The sequence below is a fragment of the Aulonocara stuartgranti genome (genome assembly GCF_965226115.1).
Source record: "Aulonocara stuartgranti genome assembly, chromosome: 20".
NCBI lineage: Eukaryota > Metazoa > Chordata > Actinopteri > Cichliformes > Cichlidae > Aulonocara > Aulonocara stuartgranti.
Genome location: NC_138956.1, coordinates 12,560,967 through 12,584,642, shown reverse-complemented (window position 1 = coordinate 12,584,642; position 23,676 = coordinate 12,560,967). Strand labels below are relative to the sequence as shown.

The window sequence follows — 23,676 nt, the reverse complement described above, 5'->3', positions numbered from 1 at the left end:
TCATTGGCTTCCTGTTAAATCTAGAATTGAATTCAAAATCCTGCTCCTCACATACAAGGTCTTAAATAATCAGGCCCCATCTTATCTTAATGACCTTGTAGTACCATATCACCCTATTAGAGCACTTCGCTCTCGCTCTGCAGGCCTACTTGTTGTTCCTAGAGTATTTAAAAGTAGAATGGGAGGGAGAGCCTTCAGTTTTCAGGCCCCTCTTCTGTGGAACCAGCTTCCAGTTTGGATTCAGGAGACAGACACTATCTCTACTTTCAAGATTAGGCTTAAAACTTTCCTTTTTGCTAAAGCATATAGTTAGGGCTGGAGCAGGTGACCCTGAATCCTCCCTTAGTTATGCTGCAATAGACATAGGCTGCCAGGGGATTCCCATGATGCATCGAGTTTTTCCAGTCACCTTTCTCACTCACTATGTATTAATAGACCTCTCTGCATTGAATCATATCTGTTATTAACCTCTGTCTCTCTTCCACAGCATGTCTTTTATCCTGTCTTCCTTCTCTCACCCCAACCGGTCGCAGCAGATGGCCGCCCCTCCCTGAGCCTGGTTCTGCTGGAGGTTTCTTCCTGTTAAAAGGGAGTTTTTCCTTCCCACTGTCGCCAAAGTGCTTGCTCATAGGGGGTCATATGATTGTTGGGTTTTTCTCTGTATCTATGAAGCGCCTTGAGGCGACTTTTGTTGTGATTTGGCGCTATATAAATAAAATTGAATTGAATTGAATTATAGTGGCACAGTCATAGCAATGATTTACTTGGTATTACACAGGGAAAAAATTTACACTATCATGTCATCCAAAACAAAAGAAATAAATCTTGTTCCACGGCAATATTTGTTTTTATTTCTTATGCCTTAAAAAAAAGAAGAAAAAGAAAAACATGTATTCTTTTAAAACTTTGCTTTTGGATTTTGTGTAATTAATTTTGTCCTGGACAGAGAAGCAAAACTTAAAAAGACTAATAATGTCTAAGCAATCATTCTATAACACTCTAAAAACACACACACATTTACATATACACTGGAACACACATTATGCCATTAGTGACTTTGTAAACAGAATACAACATCTAAACCATGTCAGCATCGACTGCTGCATGCTACTGCAACTGCAATAATTTATAACAGTCACAAAACAGTGCAGGGAATCACTGAACATCCTGTCATTCTTCTACACTGGAAAATAACTCAAAATGTTAGAAATATTCCAGTGTTAGAAAATCAGCACTGCTCAGTGTTAGCCATTGTTGGTTAATCTTCAAAACTGACTAGGTTACTTTTAAACATATAACACTGTCAAAAGTGTTAATTTAACACTCAACAGTGTTGTATTTAACACTCAGAGGTGTGGACCCATATAGACACTCTCCAGTGTTAATTTAACACTGGAGATTTTGCTGTGTACCTTTGGCTACAAATTCTCATAAACTTCACACTTAATGCTGTCCTTCTGTAAAGTATTACCTAAAAACAGGACAAATAAACAATTTGTTATAATGGATAATAATAATGGATTGGATTTATATAGCGCTTTTCAAGACACCCAAAGCGCTTTACAATACCACTATTCATTCACTCTCACATTCACACACTGGTGGAGGCAAGCTACAGTTGTAGCCACAGCTGCCCTGGGGCAGACTGACAGAAGCGAGGCTGCCATATCGTGCCATCGGCCCCTCTGGCCAATCTTAAATGCTGTTGTCTCACTTCCCCATCCTTATTCCTCTTCCTTCCCCATGGGCAGGATGTGCTTATCTGACCAGGATCCACCATGATTGCAAATTGTTGCATGTTTTACAGTCTTCAATTTCATGACTTACACCTGTAGAATACTTTGACCACAAAATACAAATACTACCAATAATTGCTCTTAGAGTCTTTCGTCACGTTCTGTGATCATTTTGAGATTTGAGCCAAAGCAACTGGGAAAAACTCTAAGCTTAAATGAGTTCCGAATGAATAATGTGGGAGCTACTCAGATAAACATTTTACACAGGACACGAAGGGGCGATGACATGTGGTGGTGTGGCGAGGGGAAGACGACAAATTATACAAAGATGCAGACGGTGCAGAGGATGGTTGCTGGATGCACATCACATTACAAGAGCAGTAGGTGTGAAGTTGATGACAGTCTGTGGCCAGAGTGAAAGCAATAGTTTGAAAAGCTAAAACATAAAAACATAAATCAACCAAAAGCAAGTTTAAAAAGATGAGTTTTTGGCTGTTTTTTAAATGAAACCACTGAGTCCACAGATCTCAGGCTTAAAGGGAGTTCCAGAGTCTGGGGGCCACAGTTACAAACGCTCTATCGCCTTTCGTTTTCAGCCTCATATGTTGGACGACCAGCAAGCCCTGATCACATGACCTCAGGGACCTGCTGGGAATGTACGGATGTACGGTACCAATTTTTTGGGAGCACAACAAGGAATTCAGTTTTCTCCTCATTTAGCTGAAGAATGTTATCAGCCATCCATCCCCTAACGAAATCTAAGCACCTATGCAAAATCAGTAGTTTGGAAACATCTTGGGGCTTAAAGGAGATATATAACTGAATATCATCTGCCTAGCAGTGATAAGAAATATCTTTAAAAGTGCTCAATAAGTGCTGAAGAGAGGGTATATACAGAAAAAACCATAAAGGCCCCAAAACAGAGCCCTGTGGCACACCATATTCAAGAGAAGTAGAAGAGGACCTGTATTTAGAATTAGCCACTGAAAAAGATCGTTCACACAGATAAGATGCCAACCAGTCCAAAGCGGACCCTGATATACCCAACCAATGTCTCAGCCTATCTAGCAAAATGTGATGGTCAACAGCATCAAAGGCAGAAGTCAGGTCCAACATCAGCAGGACAGAGCATTGTCCTGCATCATAATTCATCAGGATGTCACCAGAGAGTCTAATAAGTGCAGTTTCAGTAGAGTGTGCTCTACAAAAACCAGACTGGAATTTATCCAGAATGCTGTATATATCTAGAACAGCAATAAGCTGCTTAGCAACAACCTTTTCTAAAATCTTAGCAATGAATGGTAATTTTGAAATTGGTCTGTAGCTGCTAAGAAGAGAAGCGTCAAGCTTAGTTTTTTTTTAACAATGGGTGAATGACAGCATGTAAAGCCATGTCCTCATGAAATCAGTGTCTCAACAGTATTCACTTGTATTTAGAAAAATGTCTTTAATTTCAAAATGAAAGGAAATTCTTCTCCAGACTTCTGAAAAGCCTGAATAACTAGCTTTTTGATGGCACTTCATCTCCAAGGTCTCTTGCAATACAAGTTAGTTTTATACATCCATGTGTATTTAAGCTGGCAGCCAGAATGATTAAAAAGAGTGAAATGGGATTAAAGACGTTAGTATTTTGTCACTAATTTAATTTTCATTACACATTACATTGCATCGGAAACCTCAAAAGAAACTTAGTTGGACTAGAGTGGAAAGTAATGGTCTCATAATAGCCAACGTGCAATCCAATTTTTCCCTTTCAGCAAGAAACACTGACTTCTTGTCATTTACGAGCTGAAAAAAGAAACATCTTTCATCTTGTCTGACATTGTAACATTATTCATGGCTTACAAATCAAGAGCATAAAGTCCAGCGTGTGGCCGTAGAAGTCTTTAAAGTTCTAAAATAAGACCATTAACACTATACTTCTGTTTGCAAACCACCTGCAAAAAACCTGGAATGAATTACAGCCCAGGACCATCTAAGCCAATCAGGCAAGCAGGATCCCAGGAGGACGCCAGCAGCTTTCTTTGTGAAAGCGTGATTTAAATTACCACAAGTGGAACTAAATAAATATAAATTCTTCTAAACTTTAGGAAAGAGTGTGACTAAATATTCATATCTCAAGATCCACTAAACTACTGTTCCAGTGAACAATCAATCTTTGGGGAAGAAGTTTCTTCAAACACAGATTAGTTGGATATTTTGGGAGACTCTGGTTTATTGAATGTGCTCATCACTCCAATTTCTCTATAATGCATTTGAAGCTATATTAAGATATCAGCTAGTTTTTATCTTAGCTTAAAAAATATTAATTTGTTCTTGGTATGCAGAATTGGCCAGTTTGTCTACGTCCAAAGGTTAAAATAAACTTCTTCTAGCACATCAGAAGCTCAATTATCAACAATGAATATGTTACTTACCTAATCCAAACGGCAAGTTTAAAAACACCTGTCTGGTCATTCTGTATTTAGCATAATGATGATTGGATAGGCTCATTGCCAGCGTGAATCAGGTCACGTTGTGCCTTTCCTTTGCCTTTTTGCTTCTTTGATGAAGGGGACCCCTTCATTAATAAAATTAAGCACTATGCCAGGGGGCACCTCCTGCCATCCTCAAAACACCTGTAAATCGCTGAAAAGGGGGGAATAATTCTTCATAGACCTGGCACTCTGTACACAGTGTGCTGTTGCCAAGTTCAGTTTAATCTCCACACCTTAATTATAAAAAATGACTGTGTCTGACTTTGGTTACTGGGGAAACTGCATGCTGGGTACTGGAACATCAAAAAGGATAGTTCCTTTCCTGTTAACTCAAAACGTTTTCAGTTTTCAGTGAAAAATGTGTTTGTCTGAAGATAACTTTAAACATGTAAAAGTACCAGTTTTTGTAGACAGGATCATATGTGTCTTCTCATTAGGAAAGGGATTTGTGTCAGTGTGGGACTGCAGCCTAGCTTTATATTGTTAAATGGTAATTATGAGGCAATGTGTTTCAGGTCATTATACAGAAAAATGTGATTAGTGCATTACTTTTAAGAATAAGTGATATCAACAATGGAATCAAAATGACTAAATTCTTTCATGCCTTGAACTACCGCAGTGGAGCAGCAAGTTTAACACTATCCTGGCCACTTATGGTATATACTGTGTGTGTTATATTGCAGGGGGCAGTATTACAGATCTTGTGAAGCAGTGTAGCATACCAGGTTCAAAAACAAGCAAAGGATAAGAATCACTAGAAAATTAGCTCGTTTGGCAAAAATATATTTTTGCTTGTTTTGATCCAAATGGCCTTTTTTGCATGATAGTAACTAATATTCAAATGCTGATTTGCAAAACGATTGTCAGAATAATACTCTGATGTGTCTTCTTGCCTTAGACGCCTTCCCTTATGACTCCATTTGATTTGCAAGGCAGCCTCACTATTTTACACACACACGCACGCACACATCCTTGCTTACAGTGTGAGCCTGTCTGTGGGAGTTCTTCTCAGTACAGTATGCAGTCTGTGGGTTTTATCAGAGGCGTCCCACCTGGAGGGAGTCTGGAGGCAAAATCACAGCTTCAGACAGATTTAGAGCTCTTTCTGCTCCACAGGAATGAACGAGCGGTGTTTGTCTTGCACCGTGTTTGAATAGTTCTCTTTTTGAGAGCGAGCCTCCCATTGGAAAGTGGCTCCTGGGGTGTGAGGATGCATAATGATGCCGTTGGATAAAAGTCTTGCATCTGTGAAATGGTGACAGAACACACAGAAGCAACAAAAAGATTATAATTAAAGGAAAGCAAAGTATTTCTGCACTTTTTCATTATTATTATTCAGTGAAAAGTTAGCCTTGACTAATCTTTGACATGTCAAAGAGGTTTTTTTCATCCTATGAATAACAATGTTAAAATGTGTTTTGCAGAATTCCAGCCTTTAATGAGTAAGAGAAATGACAAAGGCCTCAATGAAAAAAACATTTTTTAAAAAGAACGTTGGAGTCAAGCATGTTCCTGGTTTGTTAGCTATTAATCTCCCCATGCAAGGCTTTCCTCATAACTTTTTAGCACCTTGTTTAATGTTGGGTAAAGAGGACACTTAAGAAAAGATGAGACACCTAAATGTTCCAGTTTAAGAATCAAACTGACGATACAAACATTTTTTGCTCTGGTGATGATCTGCAGAATTTATTGGAGGATATGACTAATGAAATAAGTAAAGTGAAGTTCTGGCTTGATAAAAACAAATTATCATTAAATTTGAATAAATCTAAACTTATGTTATTTGGAAATAGTAGTTTAAATACAAATGCAAAGATTCAAATAAATGGTGTTGATATTGAAAGAGTCAGTGAAAATAAATTTCTGGGGGTAATAATAGATGAAAAACTTAACTGGAGAGCTCACGTAAGATATATTCATTCCAAAGTATCACGAAGCATTGCAGTACTAAACAAGGCAAAACAGGTATTCGACAGAACATCACTTCATATTCTCTACTGTTCACTGGTTTCACCATACTTAAGCTATTGTGCAGAGGTCTGGGGCAATAACTATAAAACCACATTACATTCACTTTTTACTCTTCAAAAGAAAGCAATTCGAATCATCCACAATGCAGGTTATAGGGAACATACAAACTCACTATTTTTGCAGTCTGAAATATTGAAAATTGACGATATAGTGAAATTCCAAACAGCACAAATTCTATTCAAAGCAAAAAATAAAGAACTGCCAGGTAATATTCAGAGTATGTTTTTTTTGAAAGAAGGAAGTTATAATTTAAGGGGTTTTTGTAACTTCAAAACAATGAAGGTACGTACTACAAGAAAAGGCTTTTGTGTTTCTGTTCAAGGAGTGAAACTATGGAACAAACTGAATATGGAATTAAAGCAATGTCCAAACATAAAACTGTTCAAAAAGAGTTATAAAAATATGATCTTCTCGATCTATAAAGAAAAGGAAAATATTTAAATTAAGTGAATGTCTCTATTTAAAAACAAACAAACAAAAAATTCATGATGTGATATTATAGTATATAGTATATCAGAAATCTGTTCACTATTTTTATTACAAATTATATCAGTAAGGAAGCTGACTAAATATTCACTGATAATTTATGGGACAGGGGTGGGATTAAATAAGTGTATACTTCTTCCCACTCCCTTTCAACATGTAAATTAATCAGAATGTTTTTTTGTATGTAATTTGTATAGTATATTTTTTTTTTCTCTCATTTCTTTTCTAAATGTACTTGTATATTGTTCACATGTTGAAATAAATTACCAATCAATCAAAATCAGAGCAGTCTGAATTGCAACTCTGGGCATATCCAGTCATATATTTTCTGTGGATGGAGGAGGAAGACGTGTTCGGCAGCTGTCACTACTGAGAACTGTGTACCTTCTTAAAATATAGTGAAGGGCCAAAAATAGGTCACATGCCTGTTTCTGAGGCTGATATGTGCCTCGGATTTAATTTAGTCAGGCTGACTAAGATTAAAACCAAAATTAAGCCTGGCACAAAAGCCTCACCTAATGTGGTTATGCTTTTTTTTCTTTAACACGTTTAAAATGCACGAGTATATGCTTTTCTAATGACTTGTCAAAAGTGCATGTGGTTACAATCAGAACACGTCTGTTTATAGTCTGTTTATAGGTATGCCACATCATAATGATTGCTCTCTCTCTGATATATATATGTATCAATGGAGGGAAACCAAATCAGGTGACCTCGCTATGAGCAGATTCATGAAGCCTCAGAATAAACATATAGCACGTTCAATTAATGTGATAAATGATCATTATAAATCCACAGTTCTCTGTGATCACTCTGAATGCAGGGGAGCTCAGATTAATAATGCCCCTCTTCATGGTGACTGTCTCCAGTGTAGCAAAAGTATTTAGTATTTTTTCTTTTGCTTGAATTTGTGAAATTATTATAATTCTATACATTACGGCTTTGAGCAAGGTGGAAAAGTTGTGAAAGCTCTCGTGTAACTAATAATTTGCCATCATCTACATTTGGGCCTTTGTAGTGCAACTATTGTGTCCTTTAGCTCAGGTCCCCCAGGAACAACAGCAGACTGCGAGGCAATTTTAGCCCCCTGATCACGCTCTAAATTTCACATCACGTGACCATCACAGAACTCGACATGTATTGTTCTCACCGATGGTTACAAAAGAAACGCAATTGAAGCCATCAAAGTCTCACTGAGATAAAGGGTTTGTGAAGTTTTAAAAAAATGTTCAACCTATGCAGGAAGGGATCAACTTAGAGGCAACTTAGAAGATTATGCCATGTGCTAATATAACATTCATGGCACACATATTAGCATTAGCACTGATAAGGATCTGATGTACAGTCATAGCTACTGACATCAAACTTTATATATTGCCTGAGTTTTTGTGAGTTATTTTTCTAGATTAAAAAAACAAACAAACAAATTTTGATAAAAAGATCAAACTTTATTTATCCCAAAGAATAATTCTTGTACTGCTCAGAAAAATCACACTGAAAAATAATAAAAAAATAGAAGAATATATATGGAGCAATAATGTAATAGATTAACATCAACACCTAAAAGTATGACACTAAATATAAAGTATTCACTGTAGAATTTAAGAGAATCTTAAATTAGGATTAATGTAAGATTATTTCTGTTCACTTTATACTTGTACATGTTTGTTATGTAAAATAATGACAACACAAAAAGTCAATACGTGAAACAGCTGCAACAGACAAAAGACAGAGAACTAGGCAATCTGCACAAAGTCGTGAAAACAAGGTTAAAGGGATGTCCTGGCTGCTGTGTTTACAATATTGTTATTTTTAGAATATTAGATAAAGCCTCAGAGTGATCCAGTAACTGAAAGTAAAGATGATACAAAAATAAACCACTGTGAAGTCGGAGTAAATAAAACAGAAAGAAGGCGAGTATTAGCGGAAAGGCTACAATTTGCGCTGCTTCTGGTTTCAATTTCATCTCATTATCCTGAAATGAGAACATTCTCAGAGCCTTATTTTGAGATACTGCTCATAGTTTTCTAGTGATTATAAATTTGCCAATCTTGCACATGCTTTATGGTTGCATATTTAAGCAAGGTTTAGTACAATTTCATTTTCATTTTGCTTTAAGTGGCCATTTAGAGTGTGGATTTCACTAAAGTGCTTACTGTGACTGAAGTTTAGTCACAATAAAAAAACCACAAAATTTCTACTCATGGTAGCAAGGAAGGTTTGATCTGTGGATGACATGTTCAGTTTTTTATTATGTATCGCTGCAGTATAAACCAGAATGGTATTGGTTTTTTAAATTTATTTACTTTTTCTTTCTGTTTCTGCTGTCTCCTCTGTGGCAATCAGGCAGGGAGACTCTCACCAGGGCCAGGCAGGCATGGAAGCACAGACAGGAAGTGACTAGATCACATGTGACAATACTGCACTGAAGGAGGCCTGCACATCTACCACTGCGGACAGAGTGACATTACGGAGACATAGAAGGGGGTGGCAGTCACTGCCCATGCAGAAGTGAACACAAAGGAAGAGGTTGTAATTGGTTCATATACAATTTCCATCACCGCGAAAGCAGGGAGAAAAACTAAAGTGATCTGTAACTGTGAGTCTGTGTGAAAAAAAAGAAAATCAATTTGTCAAGAGACCACATCTCAACCGCAGGGAGCGAGAGACGTGTTAGAGTGAGATCAGGAGAGATTATAAGAGCAAGCTGAGAAGGGGGGTGTGAGTCCAAAGGTGCTTATCTGAAGCTGTGTGAGTTACATAAACACTGACCCCTGCCTGCCTGCCTGCCTGCTTGCTTTGCTGCTGGATGGAAATCAGGTTGCAGCATCCAGTCAGAGCATTTAAGGTCACAATCATGGCCAGGACGCTATGTACAGCCAAGAGGTGACACAGCAGGCTGAGACACCAATAATATCTACAGTACACCAGAGTACACTGAAGGGCTAGGAAATATGTTTTTGGCTTGTTGCCTCATAGCGGTGTTCACAAGTGCTCTACACTCTTTGCCTTTTGAAAACTAACCAAGATGAACAGATTTTCTGGAGATTAGGGGGGGAACGGTGTAATTTTGGTAATTGTTGTTAAAAGTTGTTTAGATTCATCCTGTTAGGGATACAATGTAATCCCATCCCAAGACGCTGTACCCTTAGCGTGGTTGAAGATATTGCTGTGCGATACTGCACATTTTGGCACCAATCTGATGCCAGATACAGGGCCAGTATCACCAATACCAATACTTTTGATATATAATGGCAGTTTATGTGAGGGAGAGCAGTGTGTCGTGATTCATGAGATGAATGGTCGTTAATTTGCCAATTCTGAACACATTTTAATGACCACTAAATCACTGTGATTTTTACTGTACGTTATAATTAGCTAATACAAAAAAACACATCTTTTAGCTTTTTGTGGGGTTTGGAGATCTGGATTGCAAATATGCCTGTCTCTACACAAAAAGATTCACACATTTTTCACAGTGCATGTTTGAGGTATAGTTTTTTTTATAACCAAAAAAGTGTCGTTCATGTGTGACCCATTGGACGCTGCCTGCATTTGCTCTTTCCTGCAGCACCTGCAGTACCCACATTGCTCGAGCCGCACACCTTACCTTTTACGAGCTTGGCTAACATCACAGAATATCAGATTAAATATGTGATGGCTTGCAAGGGCGAAATTTGGACACGCTTCAGTTAAAATGCCAAAGAGGGAGCGAGTGTATTCATACCAAGAGAGGCTGCACAGCCATCAAAGAGCTAGATCACAAATCTCAAGAGATGCTGCAAAGCACACCTGCGTAGAGTAATGGGGGTTAGCTGAGGTGCCTGCCTGTAAATTTGAAGTTCAGAAGAAACAGTGTGCTTTACTGTCTTTTTCCTCTCCTGATTTACTGCAAATGCGGGATCTTATTTCATTGTCTTTCGCCAGACCTTTCATTGACACTTTTTCCTGTGAAAAACTGGAATACTATCCCATTGTGATGTTGCCACAAAAGATGAGCCTTAATAAGACCAAGCCTTTAAATCAATAACAAATATTCTCAAGAGTAATCCACCTTTTGCAAATCACACCCCTTTAAAATCAGACCAGACAAACCCCAGCTAGACGATGGTATCTGCAGTTATGGCCCGAAGAGCTACATGAAAGCTAAAGACGCTGTTTGCAGATTTGAAATATGTATTGCAGTATTGCAATACCTGAACTCCTTTTTCTGTCCATAGTGTGTTTGCAAAGAGAGACTTAGGCGATCGGAGCAAATACTTTATGCTGTCAGTTTTGATTGGTCACAAACTAAGCAGTGACATTGCTCACTTAGCTTAGACACTGAATTAAAGCTTTGACATTTATTGTAACACAGGTATAATTCAGCTACAATTTAGTAGCTAAAAATAATGTTTTTTTCAGAATGCTTTTCATGCTCATCTTAAGAAATGATTCACTTAATGCTTTTGAAACCTGTTACCTTCACTCATTCTTTTCCTCACTGTAATAGTGAAGGGCAGCAGCAGTTAGGAAGGAGCCATCATTTTACAGCTAAGAAGGACTTAAAAATGATCGGCAGCTCTTTTCGTTTCTCTTTGAAGCATGAACTTGCTGGCTTTGTCTGTCAGACATGTTCTTATAATGATAATGCCTTAAGCTCAGCCTCCAATTTCTTAAATAAAGGTTGAACATTTTAGTGCACTGCACGTGTTATACATGAAAGAGGTTTTTTTTAAAGCTTCAAAAGATTAGATGGTTGATTTGTAACTGATTTGTGTTGATAGAGCTGTTTTTTTTTTAAAGCTGTTGACTCATGAAACAGTATTAAGTCAATAGATGCGAAAACTGGGTGAAAAATAAGTCCACTGACCCACTCATCAATAGTTTATGTGCTAACTTGGTAACACTGATTCTACCCCAGTTCACACATGATTAAAATAAACTTTACTGATGCATACTATAGCAAAAAAATGACTTAAAAATACTAAAACTATAAACATTGTAAAAGCGCATTCCAGAAAAATGAAACAGTGTATAGTGTGTAGAACATACTGAAGGGCCACGCATACCATCTTGTCTTGCCTGGACAAGAACTGAGGCTATCACTAAAACAGGATTTAGCCTAAATCTGACAGGCTGGGATTAAAGGAAAAGAAAAGAGGCTCATCTACTCCTGTGCCTGCTCACATGTGATGTGCATATGGGATTTATTCATGCTTGCACTCAGCAGTTTTTCACCTCGAATGCTTCAAATGATCTTTGATCATGAAACTTTCAAAATGTCAACAAATGTGTGTGTAAATTTAAGTTGGGTAGAGATAAACATAGCACATCGATAATGACCCTGCATTTGATAATTGGGTGAAATTAAAACTATCAGGGCTGTTCTCAAAATAAAGATTGAAATGATATCTTATCTATTTCCTTCTGTGTGGCTGACCTACTTCTATAGGGGTTACCACAGTATAGGATGATCTGCAACAAACACTCCACTAAATTGATTTCAGTCACATTCCTGCATCCAAAGTTCAACACCACATTGATTTCCCTCTGATCCTTCTTAGGTCGAATGTGAGTGTAACCAAGTGGCCTGTTTGCTTAAACATACGTGCATTAAAACCAGTCTTTAATGGGGCCGAAGGTGAAGCGGGAGGCATCCGCTCACATGCTAGAGATTGTAACGAGTATGGCTGCTTTAAGCTGTTAGTATAGATAAGCTGTGGGGTATCAAGTGAATGTATCACCATAGCACCTCTCTATTACACTATGTGTGGATGGAGCTGTATTGGATGGACTTGCAGAGCTTATACAGAGAAGCTCATCCTGTCACTGTGAGGGTCATGTTTTTTGACTTTTCCAGTGCTTTCAACACCATCAGGCCGACCCTCCTGGGTGATAAGTTAGCAGCGATGCAGGTGGATGCTTCTCTGGTGTCCTGGATTGTTGATTACCTGACAGGAAGACCACAATATGTACGTCTCCCACAGTGTGTGTCTGACAAGGTGATTAGCAACACAGGGGCACCACAGGGGACTGTCCTCTCCCCCTTCCTCTTCACCCTCTACACCACAGACTTCAGCCACTGCACAGAGACCTGCCATCTTCAGAAGTTTTCTGATGACTCTGCGGTGGTTGGATGCATCAGCAGGGATGATGAGACAGAGTACCGGGCTGTGGTCGACTCCTTTGTCACGTGGTGTGAGCAGAATCATCTGCAGCTCAACGTGGCAAAGACCAAGGAACTGATCGTGGACTTCAGGAAGACCAGGAAACACTTGACCCCTGTTTCAATCCAGGGGGTCAGTGTTGACATTGTGGAGGACTATAAATACCTTGGAGTACACATTGACAATAAACTGGACTGGGCTAAAAACACCACAGCACTTTACAGGAAGGGCCAGAGTCGTCTCTATTTTTTGAGGCGACTGAGGTCCTTCAACATCTGCCAGAAAATGCTGAGGATTTTCTATGAGTCTGTTGTGGCCAGTGCGATCCTCTATGCTGTTGCATGCTGGGGGAGCAGGCTGAGGGTCGCAGATGCCAACAGACTTAATAAACTGATCCGTAAGGCCAGCAATGTTGTGGGGATGGAGCTGGACTCCCTCAAGGTGGTGTCGGAGAGGCGGATGCTGTCCAAGATAAAGACAATGTTGGATAACACCTCCCACCCACTCCATGACATGTTGGTCAGTCACAGGAGCTCGTTCAGTGAGAGACTGAGATTACCGAAAAGCACCACTGAACGACACAGGAAATCATTCCTGCCTGTGGCCATCTCCCTGTACAACGCATCCACTTAACACACTGTTTGCTGCTACAGCTACACATGTTTCTTTTCCAAATATTTATTTATAAGTGACTTATGTATGTATGTATGTATATATATGTATATATTGTACTATTCTTAGTTAGCGTATTGTCTGTCTTGTCTTAATGTTGGTTTAAAATGGAGCACTGTAACAAAAAATAATTTCCCCCAGGGATCAATAAAGTATTCTGATTCTGATTCTGATCCACAGCATTCTGTAATTATCTAGGTCTGCACAACTGGGGCAGAACCAGTCGTGCTTATTCGGCTGTAGTGCATAAGCTCAGTGACCGTGGAAACTTATTTTTAGGTTTGATTAAAATATAATCAATCTCATTTAGGGGGAAAATGTCATTACAATAGCTTAAACAGTGTAGGGACAGAACTTATAGCCTGCCTGATTACCTGCATTTTCAACAAAGCATCCGGGGGTGGTGATTTAATATGCGTGGAATTCCTTCCTGTACAGCCCAATAAAGAGCACGGTTTTAGTGAAATTATATAATAAAAATGCAAACGATACAAAAACATAGAGAAGTAGACGACGGTGTGGAGTGTGGTTAAAAACACATCCTCTGCTGCCTCCACGTGGCGTATTGTGTTACTACAACTCAGCAATAACCAACAACACCTAATGATAATAACATAACATAACAGATGTATATATGTACTTTATTCTCACCCTGCTTTCTCATTTATCATTCAGTTCATTTCAAGCATCCAAAGTAATTTACGTGTGCGGTAAGAATGAACCTGGAAGCAACGGTTAAGGTTAGCGGCGTTTCATATGAGAACTGTGTTGTAATGCTAGCTAGTTATACTACTGAGTACACGTAAACTACTACTCATATAAAAGCGCATAGAATCAACGCTGCCTTTTCAGTCTTTGGCATGTTTGAGTTAGCTAAAGGAGCTCGCTTAAAACTTACAACATGTCTTTGCAGCTAACGTCACTCATATCCTGTTAGCTGTCTTTAAAAAGCTATAAACATAAATTACAGTTTAATGTCATCGTTTCAGCTGTGTCGTTGTAATGTAGCTGAACGTAAATAGACAAATACACCTAAAATTTTAAGCAGAGAGTCTCTTCACTTTCTTCAAAAGTCGACGACCCACACTGGCGATACCATCCGGTCCCATGGTGTAATGGTTAGCACTCTGGACTTTGAATCCAGCGATCCGAGTTCAAATCTCGGTGGGACCTCGTCCTTTTCTACTACAGTACAATAAAATACGGGTTTCTTTCAGAAAATCGACATGTACTTAGAAAACAGCGAATAACCTTAAAGCAGATATGTATGCCCATGTTTAAGATATTTTACAAAATAATGTATTATACACCTAAATACTTGGGGAAGATTGTCCTATCCTGTCAACCAAGTGATTTGTTATTTGATGATCTAATGGTAAATGGCCTGTATTTGTATAGCGCTTTTCTAGTCCCTAAGGACCCCAAAGTGCTTTACACATCCAGTCATCCACCCATTCACACACACATTCACACACTGGTGATGGCAAGCTACATTGTAGCCACAGCCACCCTGGGGCCATTGACAGAGGTCAATGGTCAATGGAATGGAAATCTAAATGAATAATTCTAAATGAATTATCAATTCATTAACAAATGCCTTTAATGAAAAACGAATTTACAGAAAAAACTCTAAACATTAAACTCTCAATAAAACCTAAATCTATTTAAAATTGCAATTTGCTTTCCCTATTAGCTGCTGGATTAACTATTCAATTAACTTTAGCATTTCAGTGACTATTTTGGTCCTCGGAAATGATCAAACGATGAATTGGTGTATTAAAGGTGAAATATTAATGTGTACACAAATTTACCAATACATATTTTACTGCACAATTCATTAATAAATCAGGAAACGTTTCATTTTGATGCTGGTCATCCTAGCAAACCGCTTATTTCCCAACATATAATCTCAATTAGCTGTTAAAGTTAATAGTACTTATTTTAATTACTTTATATAGTGTTGGTTTACACTAAATAAGATATATTAAATAAAATAAATAATAAACAAACCAAAAAAGAAATAAAGTAGCACACAGATTGCCATATTAAATATACGCCAAATAATAAAGTAACTAGCAAAAGTTAAAATAGTTTAATGGGAAAATAGTTGAGCATAAGTATGTAAAATAACAGCAGAAACACTTGTGTAAATTACAAATATTCCCAAAATAACCCAAAGTATAGAATAGTAACAGACACAGCTGGATTATAGTCACACAAATTTATTTCCACACATAAATGGCAGTGTTAAAAATATAAATACAGTATTATGTTTGTCTGTGTAGGTTCTCAGTCATCCACGTCATGGCGATCTAAGCAGCTGTGAAAGAAACACGACTGGAGTTCTTTAGGGTTCTTGAAGACAGATGGCTTGAAAGAGGAGTGAAAGACGCTATCTATGTCCACTGTGAACGACCATCCTTGAGTCGCTTTTCTTTCCAAGCTCCTTAGAGTAATATGTTTGAAGTGAAAATTTGTTTTGGCACTTTATTGGAATGTTTCTCAAATTGCTTTGCAAATGCATCCATGACAGTTGTTTCTCTGCTGAGCAGGCACTTCCCAAGTGGGTGGGATTAAGTGAAATAGCTCTTTCTCATGCTTAGTTAATTTCCTGTTACCTCACTATATTCACACTGGAGCCTTTGTTTTTCTATTATGATGTGTGTGTATGCATGCTGTAATAACAGCTAAATACATTTGCTAACAGCTCACCTTTAACAATAAGACTTGTTCAGTTTTCTAGTGGACTGTAGCCAGGATACATACAGTGCACTACTATTAAATTGTATTTCTGTAAAGTCACTGTAAATGCATAACTGTGCAAAGGGAGGGGGAAAGCATTGTGTAACAATAATAAGCACTCTTTGAAATAATAAAACAGCAACACTATGGAAAAACTATAACAAAAAAGGCACACACATCTGTTACGCACAAACTCTTCTCCTGTCTACAGAAGTTAGACAAAAGCTCATCTTCGTTTCATCTGAAACCTCAGGGTATTAAAGCTTTACATCAGATCAGTATAACCTGTTCCATTACAATAAAAGTAATATAATTATAAAAGAAACATTAATGGCAGACATTAAATAAGTGCTTTTTTTTTCATACATTGTTCACGAGAAAGTAGTGGGGAATTTGTGAAGAAACAAATCGTCTGATACCAACAATTGGTGGTTTAAAGTTCAACATTCCTTTTCCCCCCCTTTAAACACATGAAACATGAATAGATTTTCCTTATATTTTTGTTGTGTGTAGCTATTTATTTACTTTTATATGCTCTACCCAGCTGGTTGTTGTGTTTGCTTCATTCCAAACAGGTGTGTTACCAACAGGGAAGTTGCAGAGTGCCCCCTGGTGGACAAAATATTCATCATCAACATTCATGACATAGTTGAAGGGTAGCTCTCCATCTTGTTTTCTTTTACAAATTTGAATTATCAACTATATTTAATGTCTTCAGTACCAACAGATTGGCTGAGATTGGCTGATAGTATTGGTCTGCCGATAAATTGGTCAGGGTCTAGTGCACACACTATTTATGGAACTTCTCTGAGCCTTTCCTGTACTTAAACCTCAGCCTCAGAGTTTTGAGCCAACCTAGTTGAGCCGTTCTAGTTCTAATCTCATTGTAGAGAAACTGAAACCGGAGCTCAGGAAGAGACAATGAGAAAAGACGAGCAAAAGAAATATTTTTTTGCATATGTAAATATAGTTTGGATAATATGTAAATAAAGTTTTGAAAAATAAAATACCACTCCTGTATTTTAGCTCTTTTGCTGACTGTCCAAAAACCCCCAACATTCTGGCTGCTCAGTTACAGATTGAAGTTAAGGGATAAAACTCCAAACTATAACTAGTCACGACAAGTCTAGTTAAACCACAACAACACACAATATTGTTTAGTCTTTACCTTACATTCTCTTGAACTGAACTAACTGAATTACATTGTGTAAGAAACAGCTAGCATAGCAGTTGCTAGCTTCACATTTTGCTAAATTTTAACTTGGTTCAGCTTTTCACCTCAGTGGGTTTGCTTGTGTCATTTACTTAGGTGATGAAGTACCATAACGCCACTTCAATTTACCAAAATTGGTATTTTTCGACAAAATGCTAAAGAATACGTAGGGTTTAAGTTTCAGATTATCCAGCTGCAGCTATTGGGCCAGCTAGCTTAAACTTTGGATATAATTTTTAGATTTACATGTCTAGTTAGCTGCCTTTCTGTATCATTTGGTTTTGAAAAAAAAAATTAACATCTTTTTTTTTTTCATTGTTACAGTAAAAGCCAACTCAAACTAAATATTACAGCATTTTGCCTTTTTTGCATTTTGTATAGGGCAGATTAGTTCTATAACAGTGTATTTTCCAAACTCTCTGGGCACAGCACTCCCTCTGGTAATAAATTCCAGCTCTATTATAGGATTCACTGTGATGTGAAATTTAATATGTGAAACAACTTAAATGAGGATGCTGGCTTTCAAGACAACATGAGGTGTTTTTATCTTTCTTAAATAAAAGTTTGTAAAAAAAAAAAATCACATCTCTGGGCTACGACATTCACTTGGTCACTCTGATATACAGTTAAGCATTCGGCAGCTTTATGGGGCAACTAATGACACAAACACTCACCTGAAAATATGCATTAACTGTTTAGAAAAGAGCAATGTTTTAATACACAGTTATCAGAGGTTTAAATAAGGCTTCAGATAAAATATCTGGATTGATTGCAGTTGCTGGAACTCTCAATATGAGGTCCCGCAAGGTGTCCATGAAAGTGAAAGAGGAAATCATTCCCAAAAAATAAACCTATCAGACAGATAGCAAAAGCTTTTCAAGTGGCCAAATCAACAATCTACTACATTTAGTAGAAAATGTAGTGCTGACCATTAACAGCTCTAAAAGATCTGGAAGCCCACAAAAGGCAACTTAAAGAAGATGATTGCAAATTCTTTCCTTGTTTAGCAAGACCCTTTGAATTTAGCTAACCCAAGAACGCTCTCAGGGAGGTAGCTGTATAATTTTAAAGTCTACAATCAAGCTAGTCACCTCATCTCAGTCTAATAAAGCATGCTTTTCAGTTACTAAATACAAAACTAGCGGCAGGGAAACAAGCAGCAACTGAATGTGGCTGCGGTTAAGACCTGGCAGAGCATCTCAAAGGAAATGCACCATTGATGATATCCATAGTTTTTAGACTCCAAAAGGATTTTCATCCAAATCTTTAAAAACTGTTCAATTAAAATTAAAATTTAAAGTAATTGGTTTATCCAATTACTCAAAGAAAATAGGGGACAATGTAATAAAATGGCTAGAATTCCTAAACAGCTAATGCAATACTTTTATTAATCGCATATTGATTGTTTGATTTGCTGTAGATCGTGTTTGGTGGTGTAGAGATGTGTCATTGTCCAAAAATCTATTTTCCTAACTGCATCTAAGATACAGTGTCAGGATTGTCATCTTTCTCTATTCTGATGAAAACTACAAAAAACAAACAACAACTGAAACTTGACTTGACTGCAGCAACATAACAAAACGTTACAATACGATTACTGGATATTACTGGATATGATGAACGACGATGATGAACGCTTGTTTTTTTCATCAGTTCCTAAAAGTCCAAAAACGTAAGCGTAGAAATGTGCCTGTGTGAGCTACACATTACATGCTTTTAAATCGCTCTCCAGACATTATGTACATACATACAAAACCTAACATTTATTGTGAAAACTCTCCGTCAGTCCCTGTTTTTTTCAGTGTGTGTGTTGTGTGTGTGTGTATATGGCACTAAAACCGTCACCTCTGTGTTTTATCCAATCAGATTTGAGTGGTCTCCAGAATGTTGCTTATCTCCCCGTTGGTGCATGCATTGCTCTTCTTCCTGCTGGCGTTTTGCGGCACCACGGAGATCGAGTCCTTTTTTTCCGAAGGTGCATTGGCAGACGGCTCTACGTTCATGGTGATGCGGCTGGTTTCGGTGATGGAAGAGTTGGTGTGGTAGTTAAAGTGGTTGTTGGTGAGAGGTGTTTCACCCCAGCCGGTTTTGCCCCAGGCAGATTTACACTGAAACCACTTCCTCCGCACTGCTGTTTGAGCCTGCACATCAACAGTGAATAAATGTCATCTTATCTATGCTCTTTTGCCAATTCTAAGTCAACATTTTGGAAATTCGGACAGAATTTATATCGAATGAGTAAAAAAAAATCTGCATTATTTGTGTCATGACTGAAGTCTTAGTCAGTTTAGCACTTTGAAAATTTCTTAGACATACCTCAGCATTGCAGAAACAGAAAATAGATGCCACCAGGAGTCCCTGAAAAGTAACAGCCAGACAGATTCAATAGCAGTAAAAAAACATTTCTTAGTGAGAGCACTATACATGGTAAATTTGGAATGGGTTAATATTAATACACAGTGCTTATTTATGCAGTTTTAGGAGCAAAAAGTGCTCTTTGTCACTGCATGTTGCAAATTATCGAAAGCACTCTTTTGGTTTGATCCTAGAGTTTAATGTATCTCAAGTGTGGCATTGTTTTGAGTGTACCTGGAAGTGAGTGAAGATGTTAAGAAAGAACTCATAGACAGCGTGGCTAATGCGTCCATCCGGCGCCCAAGGTATGAGGATATACTGGATTCCCAGCAGAGGGATGAGGATGAGCGTGGCTCTAACTGCTTTCATGTAGGTCGTGGACTCAGCACAGTGTGTCTCTTTCAGTTTGGTTATCAGAACCCGGACGATATTCAGGAGAAAGAAAAAGTTCACCTGGATAGATGGATGGAGGGGGATAGAGAAAAATATATGTGGTTAAAACAAATATGGATGAAAAGAATGAGACATAATGTTTATTATGAGGCTTTAAAAAAAATCTTTTATACGGAAAATACAACAAGTGGCCTGATGGTGGCACTGGAGTCCCAGTAATTAAGGAGACTGAAGTTTAATACATGACTACTTACTGTCTACATTGTGTGCCTTTTACAGTTTAATACAATCATTTTGGCACTCGTTTCAGAACCTGGATGTCATGTTGGGTACTACGTGCTAATGTGTAACATGTTTTCAGGCCAAATCTGCTCTACAGTAATACTTTTTCTCTTGTAATTATTCCAGTGGAATTGACACTAAACCAGGCAGAGACACACTCTTAACTGATGAACAATAGTTGGCCGTGATTGGCTTCTTCTGCATCAGAAGACAACTTCAACAATGTGGAATCTGTAAGTATCCCAACCACTGCACATATGCTGAAAAGGTACCCAATTTCCCTAAAACAGCTCTACTATGTGCTTTTCGAGAGAAATGCAGACATAGAGAAGCAACAGACCATTAAGTATGTTCAGTTTATGGCTCTGGATGCAAGTAAAAACACTCTTAAGTTCATTTTTGTGGCTCAGGCAGGCTTCCAACAAGCCAAGACAAAGAGCGAGGTCAGAATTTCACTGGCCAGTGGAACACCATCACAGTATCTTGACAACGTGAGGCCAACATCACATGTCTGCTGCTATATTAGAAGATGGTGTGGTGGGATGCAGATCTTGTGTTGGCTCATACAATGCAGAGCTCCTTGTAGCATTCTTTATGAGCTAAATCTGGTCTTTGGGACTGCTGGGGAATTCTGTGATACTGTGTGGGACAATGTTAATTTGCATGATGCTTTCAGCTGGAGCCATGGTTTCAGGATCATCCACAGCTCACCATCATAGACTTGCCCATGCACTCTCCTTTCCTCTGTGTGACTGAGGATTTTTCCCCACATGGAAGTAGAAAATATGTGACAGGCATCTGCATCAACAAGTGATCATCCTCCAGACATGCAACATAACAGCAGACAAGTGTCGGGCCTGGACTCGCCAAAGGTTCTTTCCAATATGTTCCAATATGTATATTATTTTTAGCAAATTGCTTTCATTTAAAGGGAACCACGCTGTTATTTACAGTGTATTTTATCTATCTAGTCGGCTATTTTTCTTCACTTATCTGGGTCCCAGTTGTGGGGGCAGCAGACTAATTGGAGACTAAGTTTTTTCCCAAGCCAAACGAGAGATGTAATCTCTCCAGCATGTCCTGGGTCTGCCCCAGAGGCCTCCTGCTGAGTGGAACATGCCTGGAGCAACTCATCTAGGAGGTGCATAGCAGAGGCTCTCCTCGTCTTACAGTGGATTTCATTAGTAAATTTAACATTTGTTCATTGACTCCACTGCATCTGTTGTATTCTCTCTACTGGTTCTTTTACAGCAACGACATATGTGTACTGCATGTACTCTAATATTCAATGATTTTCTAAACAACTAAACAGTGAAACTGTACCAGTTTTCCTTAAAAACATATGAACGCAAATGCAGTGTTTTGAATGAGAATTTTGTTTTTAGCGTTTTGAAAAATGACATCCAGGTTCTGAAACTAGTGCCAAAGCTATGATTTTATTAGCATTTTATCATTTTACTGTAATTATGCTGGCAATATTTATCATGGCACTTAAAGGCTGACACAGCGTATTTGATCTCTCTGTTAATAAATGAATGTGTATCTGGTATATTGTCTATTTCATGTATCAGAGTGTGCAGCAGTGTAATGAACTGTCACTCAATATTTAAAATTTGGGTAAAAGATATTTAAAATGCACTGTTATCAACTCACAATGAGTGCAACATGAATGGGGGCGTGTATGATGTAGAGCAGCTGAGTGTGTGTGCTAATCCAGCACCTGAAACAAACACAAAGAGGAAATCATTGTTCATCGTTTGTGCCACACTCAATGAACACTGCAATTTGATGAGATAATTCTATATTTTATAATTCTTCTTAACAAAAGACTGTACTATGAGGCTAGAGTAAAGACCTGCAAAAGCACTTTATTCTTTGAGTCCATACCGGAGGCCGAACAAAGGATCACAGTGTTTTTTTTTAATATTCTTATATAGTCTCTTATGTTTTATTGTATAAAAATATTTTACTGAAAAAGCAGTTAAATTGACAGATATTCTAAAAAAAAAAAACTCCCCAAATTTTAAAAACTTCTGAACAAAGTTCAGATGGGAGAAATTTCATAATGGAAGCTCTGATTCAAACCAAAGTAGATGTGACAGATGTGGGCAGAGGGTTCTTCTACGTATCTGAAAAAAAGAATATAAATATCATGATGGACTGATTGAATAGAGTGCTACATATATAAAAATATAAAGATCAGTAAACACCAAACATTTTTGGGGGGAGAAGGTCTGACTGTGATGAATCCAGCAATATAAACCATGTGACTGTATCAGGTGAACTTAATATTCTACATTAAAAAAGCACGTAGCAAGTAAAATAAAGGTGTGGAAGGGGTGGAGCTATCAAATTATCCAAAAACTATAACTGACAAATTAAAAATATAATACCACAATATATTTTACTCAACTAATGTCAAAGGTGTTCATCTGCTTATAATAATGATGATGGCAAAACATCTTTTACGAAGCTGCTGTAGACATAGTCGCTATATAAACTATCCCTGTAAGCCACAATCTTTATCAGTGTTTTCGCAGGCTGTAAAGATTGTGGCTTATGGGAATGGGTCACATTGCAGCTTGTACATGTGGATTACAGTGAATCAAATTACTCTCAGCGAGTCAGGCTTTGTCAGTCATTAGCTTATATCCATTATATACTGACCTTAGTTTGTTGAACATTTTTCAGTCAAATATTTCTATACAAGAATCCACTTCATATTTTAGAGACTATAGAAAAGATGAAAAACTCTCTTGTGCTTTGCTCTACTTCCAGTACGGATATCTCTACACGTCTTACTACATTTCTCATCTTAGTCTGAGCTTCTGATTTACAGAGATGACAATGGCAAAACAGTAAATGTGCTGCATCTTACGGGTCGTTGTGGAAAAGCCCACGAGCCACAGCGTATGTGACAGCAGGAACGATGGGAAAACCTTTGGATAGAGAGAGAGAAAATCAGAAATGAATACTAGTCTGACACCCAGGATCTCTGCAGAGGCTGCTGCAGCCGCAGCAGTACATCTTAGTGTATTAGTGAATGAGGATGTATATGTATGTATAATACATGCTCACGTGTTTGGATACAGTGCCGTGAAAAAGTATTTACCCTCTTCCTGATTTCTTAGTTTTGTTTT

At 37.9% G+C, this 23,676-nt stretch overlaps 1 protein-coding gene across 1 annotated transcript in view; it reads right to left on the bottom strand.

Annotated features, from left to right (window-relative positions):
• Positions 1-15,757: 15,757 nt before the first annotated feature.
• Positions 15,758-23,676, bottom strand: part of calcrl2 (calcitonin receptor-like 2) — a 43,220-nt gene continuing 35,301 nt past the window's right edge. The window contains exons 9-13 of the mRNA XM_082519950.1: positions 23,415-23,475; positions 22,190-22,256; positions 20,096-20,314; positions 19,823-19,864; positions 15,758-19,647 (exon numbers count right to left, since the gene is read on the bottom strand). Of these exons, the coding sequence (XP_082376076.1) occupies positions 19,369-19,647; positions 19,823-19,864; positions 20,096-20,314; positions 22,190-22,256; positions 23,415-23,475 (668 nt within the window). The 3' untranslated portion in view covers positions 15,758-19,368. The remainder of the gene's footprint in view (positions 19,648-19,822; positions 19,865-20,095; positions 20,315-22,189; positions 22,257-23,414; positions 23,476-23,676) is intronic.